At 41.1% G+C, this 17,500-nt stretch overlaps 1 protein-coding gene across 1 annotated transcript in view; it reads right to left on the reverse strand.

Annotated features, from left to right (window-relative positions):
- LOC115212271 (bactericidal permeability-increasing protein-like) overlaps positions 1-17,500 on the reverse strand; it is an 85,483-nt gene that overhangs the window by 15,214 nt on the left and 52,769 nt on the right. Inside the window, exons 7-9 of the mRNA XM_036503150.1 lie at positions 13,592-13,683; positions 5,685-5,861; positions 376-464 (exon numbers count right to left, since the gene is read on the reverse strand). Coding sequence (XP_036359043.1) covers positions 376-464; positions 5,685-5,861; positions 13,592-13,683 — 358 coding nt within the window. The remainder of the gene's footprint in view (positions 1-375; positions 465-5,684; positions 5,862-13,591; positions 13,684-17,500) is intronic.

Here is a 17,500-nt window from a genome sequence, read left to right on the forward strand (position 1 = left end):
ATCTAAACTTCATGGCAAGATTTAATTTAAATATATACATTTTATAAATACTAGCACCCCCGCCTTGCGAAGGAAATGTGTTCATAAAAATCTTGCCGCAACGTGCTTTAAATGATATTAAAACTAAACTACATCAAATATACTCTTACCCAAAATTAGTGTCTTGAACATTGGTTAGAAATCAAAATTTTAATTCCACTAATTTCTGTTCACCACGGGGGTTAAGGTGGATCAAATAAGCATTCCTTGAATACTGGAATCAATTTAATTAAGTGTGGCCCCACTCATAAAAAAAGTTGTACACTTGTACTTTACCGAAAGAAATATTCAGTAATTTAACAAATGAAAAACAAATATAAAAACAACAAAAAGAACTGTTTCCAAACCTGTGGAATGAGTTTTCCTATGCAAATTGTCTCTTCTGAGCATGTCGTCATCAAGAGTTCGCTTTGTGCTGCCGGCAGCTGAATGATGAAAGAATACATTTGAATCGCTTTTAATAAGTTTGCATTATTATTGTACTGAAGGCGCGTGGCTGAGTGGCTAGGGTATTCAGCTCACGATCATGAAGTCATGAGTTCAATACCTGGTGGTGCGTTGTGCCCTTGGCAAGACGCTTTAGTCCGCGTTGCAAAAATGAGTAGTACCTGTATTTCAAAGGGCCACCCTTATCACATTCTGTGTCACGCTGAATCTCCTCGAGAACTACATTAAGGGTACACATGTCAGTGGAGTACTCAGCCACTTACACGCTAGTCTCACGAGCAGGTTGTTCCATTAATCGGATCAACTGGAACCCGTATCGCCGTAGCCGACGGAGTGCCACACCATCTCCATTATAATTATAACAAGTTTTGAAGTAGATTTTAACAGAAATGGTAAATATGATGTACACTAAATTGGCACTGACAGCGAGTGACGAGCTCAATGAAAGCGTCAAAACACAAACTATTATTGGTTCAGTCGGAAACTTAGGGGCCTGAAGGCGATAGATACAGAGATCGACCTTCAGCCTGTCTGTTGTCCCTCTTTTGTCTTAAATGAATAATTAAAACATCTTGGCATATAACAAGCTTATCACACACACACACACATACACACACACATACACTCTTTCATGTACAGTTATACACGCGAAAGGGAGACAAATACAGGAAATATATAAATTAGCACAAGCTTGGCTTGTGTAATAATTGGATTCAATGCGTAACGATACAGTTCCAGGTTAAATCCGAGTGCACAGAATCTTGGGCATGTGTCTGCTACTGTAACTCCGGGTTTGCTTTTCTTCTGTCTTGGTCAAAATCTGTCTGCATCTGTTCGCTTCAGTTAGCAACGTCTTCCCAAACACAAGTATTTTGATACCATATTGATATTTCTTCCCCTACCTTTTAACATATACTCTTTTACTCACTCTGTATTTTTCTTTCCTCTCCAACCCACTTCTCAACTCTCTCTCTCTCTCTCTCTCTCTCTCTCTCTCTCTCTCTCTCTCAATCACCTACCTATGTATATATCTATCGGATCAATCTCTTTTTTTTCTCTTTCACCTTTCTTAACAAAACCAGTGCATTTTCCCTCTAGTATGTACGAAGATGAAAAACCATTCAACAAAGACATTTAACATGTAACTTGACGTTATATATATATATATATATATATATGTGTGTGTGTGTGTGTGTGTGTGTGTGTGTGTGTGTGTGTGTGCGTGTGTGTGTGTGTGTGTGCTTGTGTGTGTATGTGTGTGTGTGTAAGCTTTTTAATTATGAAATGTCACACGCAATTGTATGCATATGCAAATCTGAATTTTTGAAAATTCTATATCACTGGACTCATTGTTGGTCGTCTAGAAAAAAATTCAATTTTCGAAGCAATTTTTGAGCTAGTTACTAACTACGTCAGAGAACTATGACGGCCTTGTACTAAGGCAAAACTAAAAAACGTGTATGTCTTTCATTGGATATTTAAAGCATAATAGGAAATTTGTAAAAGAAAAATATTAAATAAAATTTAAATATTGCATGAAGTTTCATCAATTTTACTATCCTTCAAAACCTTACGTTTGTGGCTGTGAGCGAATGCTCAAGAATTTTCGTATGCATACTTATACACACTCTCACACATATTAGGTATCATCTTTACGCGGTTTCCTTATTATAATTTCATTTGATGATATAGCGAGACTCCTGCTGAGTATTGAAAGATCGCTCTCAGATTTTCCCCACTCAAGACTACTTTCTACCGTACTGCCACAATAGTTAATGTGTTTCCATAAAAGGTAATATGGCTCAACAACTGAGCATTGGCTATCTAGTTATGATTGATGTAATCAACTTCAAATTATGTGTGCAAGTTTTTCTGCCATATAGCTTGGTCGACGGTTCTGGAAATTTTAGCTTACGATTATAAAATATATTCTTCCACCTGAAACTGCAATTAAGACCATGAAATGCAGGTTATGATTCAGAGATATACTTCTTATTAGAAAATCTAAAATATATTTAACATTGTTAATTCTGATTTCAAAATTTTTACCATGAAACGTAAACAGACGTAAATATATCTTCATATACTCTTCAGTACAGAGAAAAATAAATCAATCTCCGATTGTGTTAAGGTAATACCTAGATATATTTACATGTTTACGCTTCACAACGAATGTTTTAAAAAAAAACTGTATCTTCAACTACATTTAATTTATTAATAGAAGCCATGCACATTTTATTCTTCCCTTTTACATGTTTCAGTCACTGGACTGCGCCCATGCTGAGGAATTACCTTGAAGAATTGTTAGTTGATCAAATCGACACTATTATTTTGAGTCCGGTGCTTATTTTATCGGTCACTTTTTGATTGACCCATTAACTTACGGGGACGTAAACAAACCACCACATGTCAAGCGGAGAGCGGAAAACACAAACATGCACACATGCAAACATACATATTCGTGTGTGTGTCCGTGTGTCCTTATGCATACATATATATATATATATATACACATACATACATATGATATGTATGTATATATATATATATATATATATATATATGTGTGTGTATATATATATATGTATATATATATATATATATATATATATATATCTATATATATATATATATATACACACATATATATATGTGCGTGTGTGCCTAGACACAAACATACATATGAGTGTACGAGTATGTTTTCGTCTGTGTGCGTATGTATGTGCATACACATATTCGCTACATGTATACACATATAAGACTTACAAGATATCCACCTCATGTAAGATACAGTCAAACTGTCGCCAGAAGGGAGGGGACTAGATCACATGATAGCTTACAAATTGTTGTTGCTGTATAGAAAAAGGGAATCGCAAAAGAATAAGACTGCTAGTCAGCTAAGGGCCTACGTCCGCAGGACGTGTCGACATGCTGGAGGCGGTTTGTTTGTAAGGGTACATGAAATGCTTATTGTGACATTACTGAACAGGTAAACTGAGCTCATAATGGTGGTGGTGGTGATGATGATGATGATGATGTTGATGATGATAATGAGGAGGAAGGGGATCGTGTTGGCGTTCATGGAGTGGTGATGGTGACGATTGTGTCGGTGGTGGTGGTGGTGGATTTTCGTGATCATAGTGGTAGCTGTGATGGTAGTGGTAGTGGCAGTGGCAGTTGTGATGGTATTGATGATGGTCATAATATGGTGATGAAGATAGTCGGGGCTTTCGTGGGGATGTTGATGGTAGTGGTGGTGGTGGTGTGGTTGCGGTTTTAGTGATGGTGGTTGGAGTGGTGGTAGTGGTGGTGGTTGTCGTCTCAGGTTTCGTCTGACCCAGGGAAATGGCAATTGTCTGGGTCCCAGTTATGGGTTAACTACCTTGTAATAGAATTGCCTCCGGAAGGTCACTCACAGACACCTAAACGGACCCAGAGCAGATGAAGCTCTGCAGTTCTTTACTTGCCCCTTTAAGAGAAGGAGCTCCTGGCACTTGTTATACCAGACCGGAGGCGCAATGGCCCAGTGGTTAGGGCAGCGGACTCGCGGTCGTAGGATCGCGGTTTCGATTCCCAGACCGGGCGTTGTGAGTGTTTATTGAGCGAAAACACCTAAAGCTCCACGAGGCTCCGGCAGGGGATGGTGGCGATCCCTGCTGTACTCTTTCACCACAACTTTCTCTCACTCTTACTTCCTGTTTCTGTTGTACCTGTATTTCAAAGGGCCGGCCTTGTCACTCTCTGTGTCACGCTGAATATCCCCCGAGAACTACGTTAAGGGTACACGTGTCTGTGGAGTGCTCGGCCACTTACACGTTAATTTCACGAGCAGGCTGTTCCGTTGATTCGGATCAACCGGAACCCTCGTCGTCGTAACCGACGGAGTGCTTCCAAACCAGACCGATACAAGTTTGAAGGACGTAAGAGTGGGACTGACTCTGTACAGACTATGCCCATTAAAATAATACAGGTATACATAATTTGCAGACATGTATGTTTATATTGTGATTTTAGCATAGGCAGTTTTTAAGGTATCAATTACTAGAACGGAAAATGCCATATTTTTTGTCACAGATTGAGGAAGAATTTCTATTTAGCTTGACTTCTTTTTAAAGAGCTCCTTCTAACGGCTTAACTAAGAATGGTATTATATTCCATTACAGTATTCGGATTTTAGAATGTGAAAATATTCCCAATGCATTGTACATTGTCTAAGAATGTTCTCATACATTTGCTATCAAGGAACTGAATGATTTTCTGTTGCATATGTTACTATGCCTTTTCGTGGCAAAGTCAATGATTCTCTGAGCAGCTCTAACAAGGCTGTAACATTCCAAAGTTGTTACTGCAGTGATATGAGAAGGCGGCGAGCTGGCAGAAACGTTAGCAAACCGGGCGAAATGCGTAGCCGTATTTCGTCTGCCGCTACGTTCTGAGTTCAAATTCCGCCGAGGTCGACTTTGCCTTTCATCCTTTCGGGGTCGATAAATTAAGTACCAGTTACGCACTGGGGTCGATATAATCGACTTAATCCGTTTGTCTGCCCTTGTTCTTCCCTCTATGTTTAGCCCCTTGTGGGTAGTAAAGAAATAGATATGAGAAGACTTAGCTTCACAGCTGCATTACCAACATTTTATTTTTCATTAATTTTAATTGATTATAATTTCATGGTTGTCTCCTCTGCATTTCTTGATCAGAATTGATCATTAAGTTAATTATTGTCTCTCCTCACTACAGTATGTAAAGTTATAAATTGTTACAATATAATCTATATATTGATAGGAGAAACGTATATGTTTGTTTAAACAATGCTATTTAAAAGTGTTTGGGAAGTTTTGTAGAGTGGGTATAGAATGTGTTTTGATACGATAAAAAGCATAGGTGTTAAATGAAAAATACTGTGTTCTAGTAATTTATGCATATATGTTTAGTAGAGAAGATATAGAACTGTTTAGTAAAGAAAATTATGTGTTTAATGGACTTTGTTTTCTTTTAATAAGACTGGCATAAGTGGTTGGTTGGGAAAACAAGTTGTTTCGAGGAAATAAGTATGTATTGCCAAAGTAGAGATATGCGTTTCGGAGAGAAAATAGGGATGCTCGGTAGGCAATACTTTGCTTTGATAAGATAGGCATGTTTCTTTAAGGGAGAAAAGATAGGTATTTAGTGGATAGTATTATATTTTAAGACATACATACGTGTTTAGAGGAAAAGACATATTGAAGTACGTGATGTTTATGAGCTGCAAATGACCAAGAATCTACTACATAGTTTGAGATGACTACGTATATCATCTTGCCGTTATCACTGACGTAAGGGAGATGGCCTGGATGAAATGGTATCAAGTCATTATCGTTGAACCATGAAATTTTCGCCTGAAAAATAGGAAAGAAGTAATATGATCGAAAAAGTAAATAGATACAGTAGATATAATAGAACAAATGTATATCATGATGATAGGTGTAACCATGGCTTCTTAGAAAGAGATAGATAGATAGATAGATAGATAGATAGATAGATAGATAGATAGACAGAAGACAGACAGATAGATAGATAGATAGATAGATAGATAGATAGATAGATAGATAGATAGATAGATAGATAGATACATACATACATACATACATACATACATACATACACAGATAGATAGATACATAGACAGATAGATAGATAGATAGATAGATAGATAGATAGATAGATAGATAGACAGACAGACAGACAGACAGACAGACAAAGATAGATAGATAGATAGATAGATACATACATACATACATACATACATACATACACAGATAGATAGATACATAGACAGATAAATAGATAGATATGTTACTTTATTAGCCACACAGGGCTGCACACAGATAGAACAAATTACAAGGTAGAGCTTTTCTTTTGAAGGTTTAAAAAATAAAAAAATAAAAAAAAAATAAAAAAAATAAAATAAAATAAATAAAAAGGGGGGGGTCGATCAAAAGGGATCGTAAAAGGAGAGAAAGAGGACAAAAAAAGGGGGGGTTAAAAAAAAAGGGGGAGTGGAAAAAAATTGATCAATAGGGATCGTTATCACAGAAATGTCAATATGAAGTGTAAAGGGGAGGACAGGTGAGGTTTACCCGTGGAAAGAAAAGCCTACGGAAAAGACCACGGTAACCTCGGTCAATGAAGTCACATGTTATATTTTTTTTTTTTTTTTTTTGCAAATAAGCAACTCTCTGTATTAATTTTTACGGTTCATAGAATCATAGTCAAGGTGGCTTCGTCATTCATACGTGCCATCCTTGCTACATTCACCCATCTTTTTTTAAAACATTCACTAGACAAAACTTGCCTCTCTACTCTCACTTTTTTCTTCAAGTGATACTTGAAGTTGATGAGAGATTTACCAGAGAGGAAAGTGTTTGTCTCTAATCCTTTCAGACGCGTCCACCAGATACATTCTTTCGCCATAGCCACAAGTATGATAAAAATAGCTCTTCCTTCCCGTTTGAAGGAAGGAGGCGTGACGATATTAACGATAGACTCGGCTGATAAACCGACACGTCCCACACGTGACAGCAGTCGTTCGACATAAGCCCACAGGTGGGAAATTGCTGGACACTGCACGATTGCGTGCAGAGCGGTTTCGTCGCTCTGCCCGCATCTCGGGCAGGTCGGCCCCGTGTTTCTCGAGCCATGCCTATAGAGCTTATCCCGAACGGGTAGCGCTTCTCGGTAGCACCGCCAGGCCAGGGATCTCTGGAAGTTGTCCATGGGCCCTGGCCCGAAAGTCGTCCTGAACAGGCGGGTCAGGTACTCCTCGTCGACGTCCAGGTTCGCCCCGAGCTCGTCGTCGTACCTCCCCTCCACTAATCCCCTATAGAATGCTTTGGTTGTGTTGAAGTCACTCAAGGTCGACCCGGGACGGCAGAGTTGCTTGAGAGCAACGCGACACTCGCGGTGCCATTCGCCCTTCTTCGGCCTCTTTTTGATCCACGACTGTAGTTCGGTCATGGAGACGAGTTGCGGGAATGCGTGCCTCACAAACGGCGACCACACTGTTCACCGTCGTCTACATAGAGCCGGAGATGTCGCAGTCTCAGCGCGTGTCTGCGCATCATCAACCACGGCATGCCCAGCCCTCCTTTTAACGGGTGTTGACAGCAAATGGATCGCCTGACCATCGGGACGCATCCTTTCCACAAGAAGCGGAAGAGGATGCGTTCTAGTTTGGTGATGGTAGGGTCGGGACAAGGTACGACGGTCAGGGGTAGTAGATGATGGACGCGATGTACGCGTTCACCACCTCCGCCCGACCTTTTAGGGACAGTTTCCTCTCGGCCCATTGCTGGGCGAGAGTGACCACCCTACTCGTTATCTCGTTCCAGTTCTTCTCCATTTGGAGGTCCGGACCGAACCAGACCCCGAGCAACTCAACCGGGCCGTCTGTCCAGCGTCCCACGACGGAGAGGTACTGGTGGACGGCATGGGCTTGCTTCTCCAGGTGCCGAGCCGCAAGCCCACTGACTTTTCCCGGTTGATTTTTGCTCCTGTCACCGCTTCGTAGTCTTTCAGTGTCTCGCCGACCCGCTCGATGTGCTCGTGGCTTGACACTATGACGGTGACGTCGTCCGCGTATGCAGACACGCTCGTCCCGCATCCTAATTCTCGCGGGATGCCCCTCAGAGTCGCCAGCTTCCGCAGTAGTGGCTCAAGAGTCAATACGTATAGAAGCGCCGAGAGGGGGCATCCCTGACGGACCGAACGTGCAATGTCGAAGGGTCTCGATAGATGTCCATTTACGCGAATTACCGAACGGATGCCTCTGTACAAGGCAGCTATCCAGCCGCGGAAGACGGGACCGAAACCAGCCGCTCTCAGGACTGCCTCCAAGTATCGATGGTCTACCCTATCAAAGGCTTTCGATTGATCCAAGTTGATCAGGGCCCCACCCATGCCAGGTTCGTTAACTACCCTGTCTATGATGTAGCGCATCAGATGGAGGTTGTCATGGATGCTCCGGCCCGGCACGGCGCACGTTTGTGCGTTGTCGACCAGTTTCTCCATGACAAGCGCCAACCTCTTGGCTAACACCTTTGTCAAAATTTTCAGGTCTGCATTGAGCAGAGTGATTGGCCTAAAGTTATCTATAATGTTTCCCTTGTTTGGATCTTTCTTCAGCAGAGTTACAGCTCCTCGACTCACAAAACCGGGTATGCTCCCGTTTTGCTGCCAGTTGCAGTATACCGCTGCCAAGACGTCTCCAAACAAGTCTGGCATACAATAGTAAAATTCGTAGGGTAGACCATCCAAACCCGGTGATTTGTCCCTCGAGCATTCTGCCATCGCTTCCCGCACTTCCGCCGCCGTGATGGCACCTTCGCAGCACCCTGCCTTTCTTGTCGAGAGTCGTGGCAGGCTATGTAGGTAGGCACTGAAGTCTACCCTACGTTCTTGCCCTCCACTCGTCCCGAACAGTCGGGCAAAATGCTGCTGAAAGGCCTCACACATTTTACTTGGCTCGAGCAATTCGCGCCCCTGTTCATCTACCAGTGACCGAATGGTGGCTTTGTTGCCCTGTTGCGCCTCTGCCACCCGGGCCTCTCTCGCGGCTCCAACACCTTCGTTCCTTAGAGCACGCATCCTAGCTCTGACAGCACATCCTTCGTGTTTGGCGTTGAAGTGTTGGTCGAGGGCCAACCTCGCCGCCAAAACGTCGGATGCGATGCCGCTTCTAATTGCCTCTTCTAGCTTCTTAACTAGCTCACCCTCTACTCTATTTCTATCTATGGCTAGTGCTTTGCTGTACCTAATCGCTTCTGCTTTTACTGCTCTCTTGAGGGCAAACCACCATTTGTTGTGATGATGATGGCTCCCGTCAAAGCCCTCTTTACTAGTGTGCTAATCCGGTCTCTGAAAACTTGTCTGGACGGGAATGATGCGTTCAGTTTCCAGTACCCAGGACCCTGTCTATGTGCCTTATCTAAGTCTAGCGTACACGTCACCAATTTGTGATCCGTGTAGCTGACTGTGTGGAATTGTGGACATCCTAAGTTATCCTTGTCTACTGTCCTACACAGTATCCTATCTAGATACGATCTCGACGACCCACTGCGGTTGCTCCATGTCCACGTTGGTGCATTTGGGTGGTCGAGTCGGTACCTGTCAGACAGTTGGAATCGTCTGAGCAGGTCTCTGAGGCATTTGCATCCCCTTCTGTTTCTGTCTCTACCCACGTAGTCTACATGCGTGTCCAAGGTAGCATTCCAATCCCCCACTAAGAGTAAAGGACGAGACGTTCCCAAGAATACTTCTAGACGTCGAAAGAAATCCGCCCGACCTGTTAAGGGCGGTGCGTAGACTGATACGAGTCGAAAAGCGCACCCATTGCTGCCGTCAACATCCAGAACGATCAGTCTACCCTCCGGGTCTACGAATATCGTCTTGACTTCGAGATCCAGGCTCTTGTGAAAAAGTACCGCGGTGCCACTACCGCCCATCCTCGGCAGACAGGGAGCGAAATAAATGTTAAACTGTCCGCCAAACATGGACTTTAGGGCCCGTGGCTCGTGGAGTCTGGTCTCACTTATGGCTATGATTCCCAAATCATGTGACTTGATGTCATTTAGGAGGTATCCTTGTTTCCAAGGAGACCCCAAGCCACGCGCATTCACACAACCAATCTTGACCATGATTCTATTGGGGTGTGTGCTTTTAAAACACACAAATGAAAGTACAGAGAGTTACTTACTTGTGTCGAAAGTTTTGGCTTCCTCGTTCTTTGATGTGTCTTCGAGGAGGTTTCTATATAGTTTTGGGGACAGATATTTCTGGGAACCCCCTACAGCATTTGGAAGAGGGCTTTGAGTTTGTGGTGTTTGTGTTTGTGTGATGTGTAGTATTTTGATGTGTTTGGGTGGTGTAGTGCGTGGATGATTGCTATTTTTAAAGACATCTTCACAAATGTTTTGTATCCTGTGATGTACTCCATTAGTTTGGAGTCTTTTGTGTCTATCGCTGATAGCATTGTTTTTGTGGTGTTGGTGCTTGTTTGTTTGTGTGTATGGAGTTTTCAGGGTTCAGGTATCTCCCTGCTTTGGTTGCGATTTCTTGTTTGGTTTTTCTTGATCTTTTTCTTTTACCCCCTGTGGCTATTTGCCATTCTGTCGAACTTTCATCGTTAGATGAAAAGTCTGACGAATCAGCAGGGGGCAAGGGTAAAGCGTGGGTGTGTTTGTGCGGTTGTAGATATTGTTGTGGTGCGAGGGGGGGGAGGGTGTTGCGGGGGGTTTGTTGTGGTTATTGTCTCTCCTACATCCTTGGTGCTTGTCTTCTTCGTTGTTATTCTTGGTGTTGGAATTGGTTTATTTGTTGTTGGTGGTGATGATTCTGTTCTTGGCGCTGGTGTTGGTGTTGTTTGTTGGGTGGCTTGTTCTTTGTTGTTTTTCCTGCATTTCCGCATACAGCTTCTTGACTAGCTGTCCATATTGTGGTGTGGGCAATAATCCTGGCTTTTGTGATTTTTCCTGTGGCTGTTGTTGTTGTTGTAATTTTGCGGCAGATTTGCACTCCTTTTTGAGGTGTGCCTCACTGCCACATGTATAGCATCGTGGCCTTCTGCCCTCGACTACTACGTATAACTTGCGGCCATCCTCAAGATGTACGTGGGTGGGGATTTTATTTATGTCCTCTTGACTTATGTGGAAGAGGAACTCTATTCTCTTTCCCAGCCAGTCCTTGTTTTCCGAAACACCGATATCTAGGATGTTAAGTCCTCCATTTCGGATGTTAAGGCGAATGTAATCCACAGTGTTGTAGTCACTGGGGGACACCACTGATAATGACTTTCGTCACCTTCTGGCCGAGGTAACTCGGTGTCAACGTTAGTTCATCAGAATGAAGGGTTATCGTTGAGAATTTCTTCGCCAACTCTTCATTCTGAAAAACCACCTGTACGTGTGCGAACTTGTTCGCCCAAGTCACACAATCCTTGTATCCCAGATGGGGCGTAAGCACTTTTCGACTTTGTCTGTGCTTGCCTTTTCTGGACTTTTTGTTTTTTTATTTGTGATTTTATATACAATTGTCTTTTTTTTCTCCTCATTCAGTATGTGCTGAGGTATGTGTAAGAGTATTTTTCCGTTTTGATTTGTAATAAGGTTTCTGCAATCTGTTGTGTAGTAAACGAAACTTTTGTTACCTTTTCTTTTATCGCCTCGGCGAAGTTTGTTGTTGTTTTGTTATTGTTGTTACTGCCGGTGGTGTTGGTGTTGATGGCAGGGGTGTGGGTTGTAGGTTTGTGGTTGCTGATTATGCAACTAGCAAGGGGTGGAAAATTGCCTGCGTAATTTAGTCCTGCATTAGCGCAAATTTCGGCATTTCGTTTGCTTGTCGTCGTTATTTTTTCACTTGTTGGTGATGGAGTGAGCAGTGGTTGAAGGGAATTAGATAGATAGATAGATAGATAGATAGATAGATAGGTAGATAGATAGATAGATAGATAGATAGGTAGATAGATAGATAGATAGATAGGTAGATAGATAGATAGATAGAAGATAGATAGATAGATAGATAGATAGATAGATAGATAGATAGATAGATAGATAGATAGATAGATAGATTTTTAGCATTGGTACAAAGTTACAAAATCACTAATATGTAAGGAGTCTATAATCGATAAAATTAACCTGGGATTTGACTGATATATAGCTTATAGACCCTAGAAGGATGAAAATCAAAGTCGACGTCTATAAGTTATGAACTCAGAACGTACAGTAATGAAATGAAATATTCTAGGCATTGTTTTCATTGATCTGTCAGTTCTGCCAACCATTACCCAAGATGTATTATTGATTGTTACACAGACATACAACTTCAAATTTTGACGGAAGATAAAAAAGAGTTGCTTTTATCATGTCTAGTACTTGTCATGAAGGCGCATGGTTCAGTGGTTAGAGCGTCGAGCTTACGATCGTGAGGTTGTGAGCTCGAATCCCGGACCGGGCTGCGTGTTGTGTTCTTGAGCAAGACACTTTATTTCACGTTGCTCCAGTTCACTCAGCAGTAGAAATGAGTTGCGACGTCACAGGTGCCAAGCTGTATCGGCCCCTTTGCTTTTCCCTTGGACAACATCGGTGACGTGGAGAGGGGAGGCCGGTATGCATGGGCGACTGCTGGTCTTCCATAAAAAAAAACAACCTTGCCCAGACTTGTGCCTCAGATGGTAACTCTCTAGGTGCAAACCCATGGTCAGTGTCTGACCGAAGGGGGTCACCACATCACCACTTGTCATGACATGTTTTATCAACCACGGAAGGATGAAAAACGCTGTCGACACCAACAGGATTTGATCGCAGAATGTAAAGACAATTAAATACTTACGGTAATGCATTTTGCTCCTCGCTCTAACGATGTTCGAATTCGCTCCCACTAAAGCATAGGTATTTGATTCTAACAGTAACACAAGGATTGACATTTGGTAACGCGGCACATGTCGACTATATTAAGCCCAGTATTAGACAAGTATAAGACAAGGTGAAGGTTGTCCTTGGCGATATTTGAACTCAGAATGCAAAGAACCGGAAAAAATGTCGCATAGCATTAGTCTGAAAGCTTTAGCGATTCTGCCAGCTTGCCTTTCTTAAGCGTACTAAATGTTACCAACGTGTATGTAAGCTTTTTAGTTTTGTATGTAAACATACAGCTTTTCACAAATATTCAGGTATTTGCGTTTACATAAAATTTTGTGTCTTCAAATATATCCACCACCACCACAAAAAAAAAACTGGAATATTTTACTGGATTCTGTATCTCCTTAGCAAGTTCTCTACAATTGTTGTGATGTTTATTTAAAGAAGTAGGCACTTGGTAACCAAACTCATTCAAAAGCATAAGAAAATATTTAAACATCTTTTTATTATGATACAAGCTCGTGAAATATTTTGGTCACTGCCAAACGCAAAATGTAGCCAAGGAAATTTTAAAATATGACATCAATTGTGAATGAAATTTATACCGGTTTGGTGAGAGATCATCTTTGCCTTTACTTCTCATATCACCAAGTAATTAGACACCGAATTGTTTGAGACTAATTTTAGCCTTGGCTGTGAATAACAAATCGACTTACCTTATGTTCCAATTGCATGTACAATGTCGTCAAGAGTGGGTCATTAACCAATCTATAATCTAATATGAAATCATATCCGATTGGTACCTGCACTGAAACAAACAAAAAAGGGATCGAATCATCTATAGCCACTCTAAGTCGGAACGCCACCATATTTTATATTCTATCTTTATATATAAAAGTGAAGTTGTGTGAGTGTCTGTCTCCTACGATTTAGATTCCTAACTACTCCCACATTTTGCGGTGCAGTTTAACCAAAACCGGGTATCTTATAGTCGTGATTCATATCGAGCCCTTCTGGGTATTAGCGCGCGTCTACGATGAGTCTACGATTAAAAAAAAAATTACCATCAATTTTTTCCATTTTTAATGCATTTTTGGCATATATAAGGGAAGTAATTCTCTAAAAAATTATTATTAAATCTCAGAACGTAAAAAGCTATAGTAACACCCCCCTTTGTGGTTAGCCATATTGAGATGGCTATTATACTTTACATCTCTAAAAATGCTTATATAGTTATTTCCCTTACAAACCCGAGCAACGCCGGGCGATATTGCTAGTACATTATAAAAGATAAAAGCCTACATCGAATTAAACTGGAAGCCGAAGAGACAAAACTAAATACTATCAAGCGTTTAATTTTTGTTCTAATGTCATTGCAACTCTTCATTGGAGAAGCAAATTCGAAACACTAGCGTAGTTGTGTTACTTGTTTTATAGACTCCAAGAATATAAATCTAAATCGATATTTATGACATTTTAACTCGAAACTGAAGAAACGAAACTAAAAAAATCCAAGTATTTAATTTTCGCTCTCATGAACATTGCAACTAAATTGCTTTAAGAGCTAAACATCGTATATTCAAAACGCGCACCAATGATGGGGGTGCGAGCTGAGAATATTTCAGTTGGTACTCAGATACTCAGCTGGAGCAATACACCTTATTTAAACACTAACAATTCAGCAAAGCACATGATCGTCGTGGAATTAATTTACTGAATGTTCGTTCGGCCAACAGAATTATCTACCCAATGAATTATAATATAAGCACCCGTGTATTCCGCAGACCTTAATGTAATCATTGGTTGAACCAGCGGGATAAATTTATGACCATGCTAACCCTTCAACTTGCAGATTCTGTCTACCCTTTAGTTAGGCAAGGCAGGTGTGCCCATTTATTGTTTTTTCAGCTACAGAAAAGAAGTTATCTGTAACCTTTTTTTTTTACTACCCACAAGGGGCTAAACACAGAGGGGACAAACAAGGACGGACAAAGGGATTAAGTCGATTACATCGACCCCAGTGCGTAACTGGTACTTAATTTATCGACTCCGAATAGATGAAAGGCAAAGACGACCTCAGCGGAATTTGAACTTGGAACGTAACGGCAGACGAAATACCTATTTCTTTATTACCCACAAGGGGCTAAACACAGAGGGGACAAACAAGGATAGACATAGGTATTAAGTCGATTACATCGACCCCAGTGCGTAACTGGTACTTAATTTATCGACCCCGAATGGATGAAAGGCAAAGTCGACCTCGGCGGAATTTGAACTCGGAACGTAACGGCAGACGAAATACCGCTAAGCATTTCACCCGGCGTGCTAACGTTTCTGCCAGTTATCTGTAAACCGATGATCTGGACCGAATGCTTGCTATGGAAAGTGAATTCCAAAAAAAAAAAAACACACCAAAAGATCGGTTATTGGTGTTCAACCGAGCAACAGAATAAAAGCATTATCATTCAAGAACTCAGAACAGAAGGATATAAATATCGCAAGGCCTTTCATCCGACATTCAATGAATTCCATCTATTCATCGTTCTGGACGGGAACTTCAGTTTACCAAAGATAAAAGGAAAAGGTGGCTTTGGCGATATTTAAACTTAGAGAGCAGGAAGTCGGACCAACTACCACTTTACACAGGTCCTGTTTACATGACTGCGAATTGAAACAGTAAATCCTCCGGCCATCCTGCGCTCATGTTCCCTTGCAGTAATTGATAAAACACGTGCTCACAGCCGGAACAACATCGCCAACTGCAGCAGCAGTAGTAGTAGTATTGCGACGGTGGGGACAGCAGCGACGGCGGTTGTAAAATGTCATTTCGTACTATCAGATTTTCGGTTGTTCCTCGCAATCCTATGAGGTCCTCTCCTTTAATGATGAGAGCTTTGATAGCTATACGCTCCTATTTCGAACTCACAAGCTCAACTGCAAGGAAAGCACACACATACGCGCGCTCGTATTCAATGTAACGTTGTGAAACTGCTAAATATAGTTATTCAAAAGAAATGCTATTACGAATTGGTTTCCCGCTGATATTTTTTATCCTCAGCTCCAGCAGAAAAATTTCAGCTTTGCATTGAAAAATAGGTAAATATATTTGAAGCATACAATGACTGTAATTATTTACAATTAAAAAAAAAAAGAAGTACTGCTACATTTGTACCAATTTATAACGCTGCATGTCTCGGTTATTTGATGTTAAGCTAAACGGCTTTAGCAGCTATACATCAGAGCACAACGCCGGTCAGTAAAGTAAACCTGTTTTTATTATAGCCGTTTACCATGAGCTAATGAAGTGGCTTCTACTCGAGTCGACGAGAGAGTATCTCTGCATTACTTCATAAGCTAAAAGCAGCAGCCAAATGCCATCAGATTACACCATATCGATTTAGAAAATATGGTCATCAGATCATATTTCCTGTGAAAAGATGTGGTGGTTATGGTCGGAACGTTTTTGAACATAGATCTTCTAAATCTATATTAGCTAAACGACAACAGCATTCTATTGATCTTGAACTCATGTAAGAACATTTATATGGTCGCTCGATCAGCAAGGCGTATCAGCAATATTTCCCTGAAACCACACCCTATCATTTTAAAAAGAAAAGAACAAATGGGATAATGTAGCCAGAGTATATTTTTCCTTTAAAAAAAAAACCGCGTGGTCATGATTCGAACGCCATTGAGACTATATTTCTTTGAAAACAACCTTCTTTGTTTAATAAAAAGAAAAGTTACATAAATTTTAGTAACAGGACCAACACGTTCAAAAGCAAAATATGTTTAGTACTGGCATAATACACAGCGCTTCAGAAAACATATTTATATTTGTTAAGACAACGTATTCTTACGAGATTAATAAAGGCTTATTACAGAACAGCATTGCAAAATGGTAAAAAGAAAAAAGGTTAAAAGAATAATGTACAACAATATCAACACAGAAATACAATCTAAAGAGAAAGACCGAGAAATCCAGTAAAATAAAATTCTGTGAGCATCAGAAGGTAATGGACATCCTATTTTCCACACTGATCAGCTAGGTGGAATGCTATTGATCATATGTACGATCTATGAGGGATGATCTTAACAATATAATAGTAAAAATTCCATCGTCTTGTTTAGCGTCACCACTTGATCCTTGTATCTTTTTAGCAGGTTCTACTCAATTGCAAGTATCTGGACTGGGTCGTAAATCTGAGGACCGCTCATTATCTTGGTGCTGCTTCTTACTGTTGCAAACTACCAGCTGTTGAGGGTTTTCCCCCCACCTTTTCCTCTCTTACAGTCTCGGACACCTTAAATCAATGTAGCTGCTGGCCCTTCCTTCACTGACCACACACAAAAAAAGATATACCGTAAATCTTCGAGTATAGTCCGCCCTTGAGTATAATACGCAGGGGATTTTTAGGGGGCTGTACCTCTGAAAACCTAAACCTTGTGTATGATACGCACTCCTTCTTTACTTAAGTCGTGCGTAATTAAGCCAGCAGCACCTAGTCGAACAAACACTTCCGCGCATGCGTAATACAATAATGGTGATGTTCTTAACTGTTATATGGGAATGTAAACATGTTTGCAAATTGTTTTTGTTACATGTTATTCTGTGTTCTGAATAC

The sequence above is a fragment of the Octopus sinensis genome, linkage group LG5 (assembly GCF_006345805.1).
Source record: "Octopus sinensis linkage group LG5, ASM634580v1, whole genome shotgun sequence".
Taxonomy (NCBI): domain Eukaryota; kingdom Metazoa; phylum Mollusca; class Cephalopoda; order Octopoda; family Octopodidae; genus Octopus; species Octopus sinensis.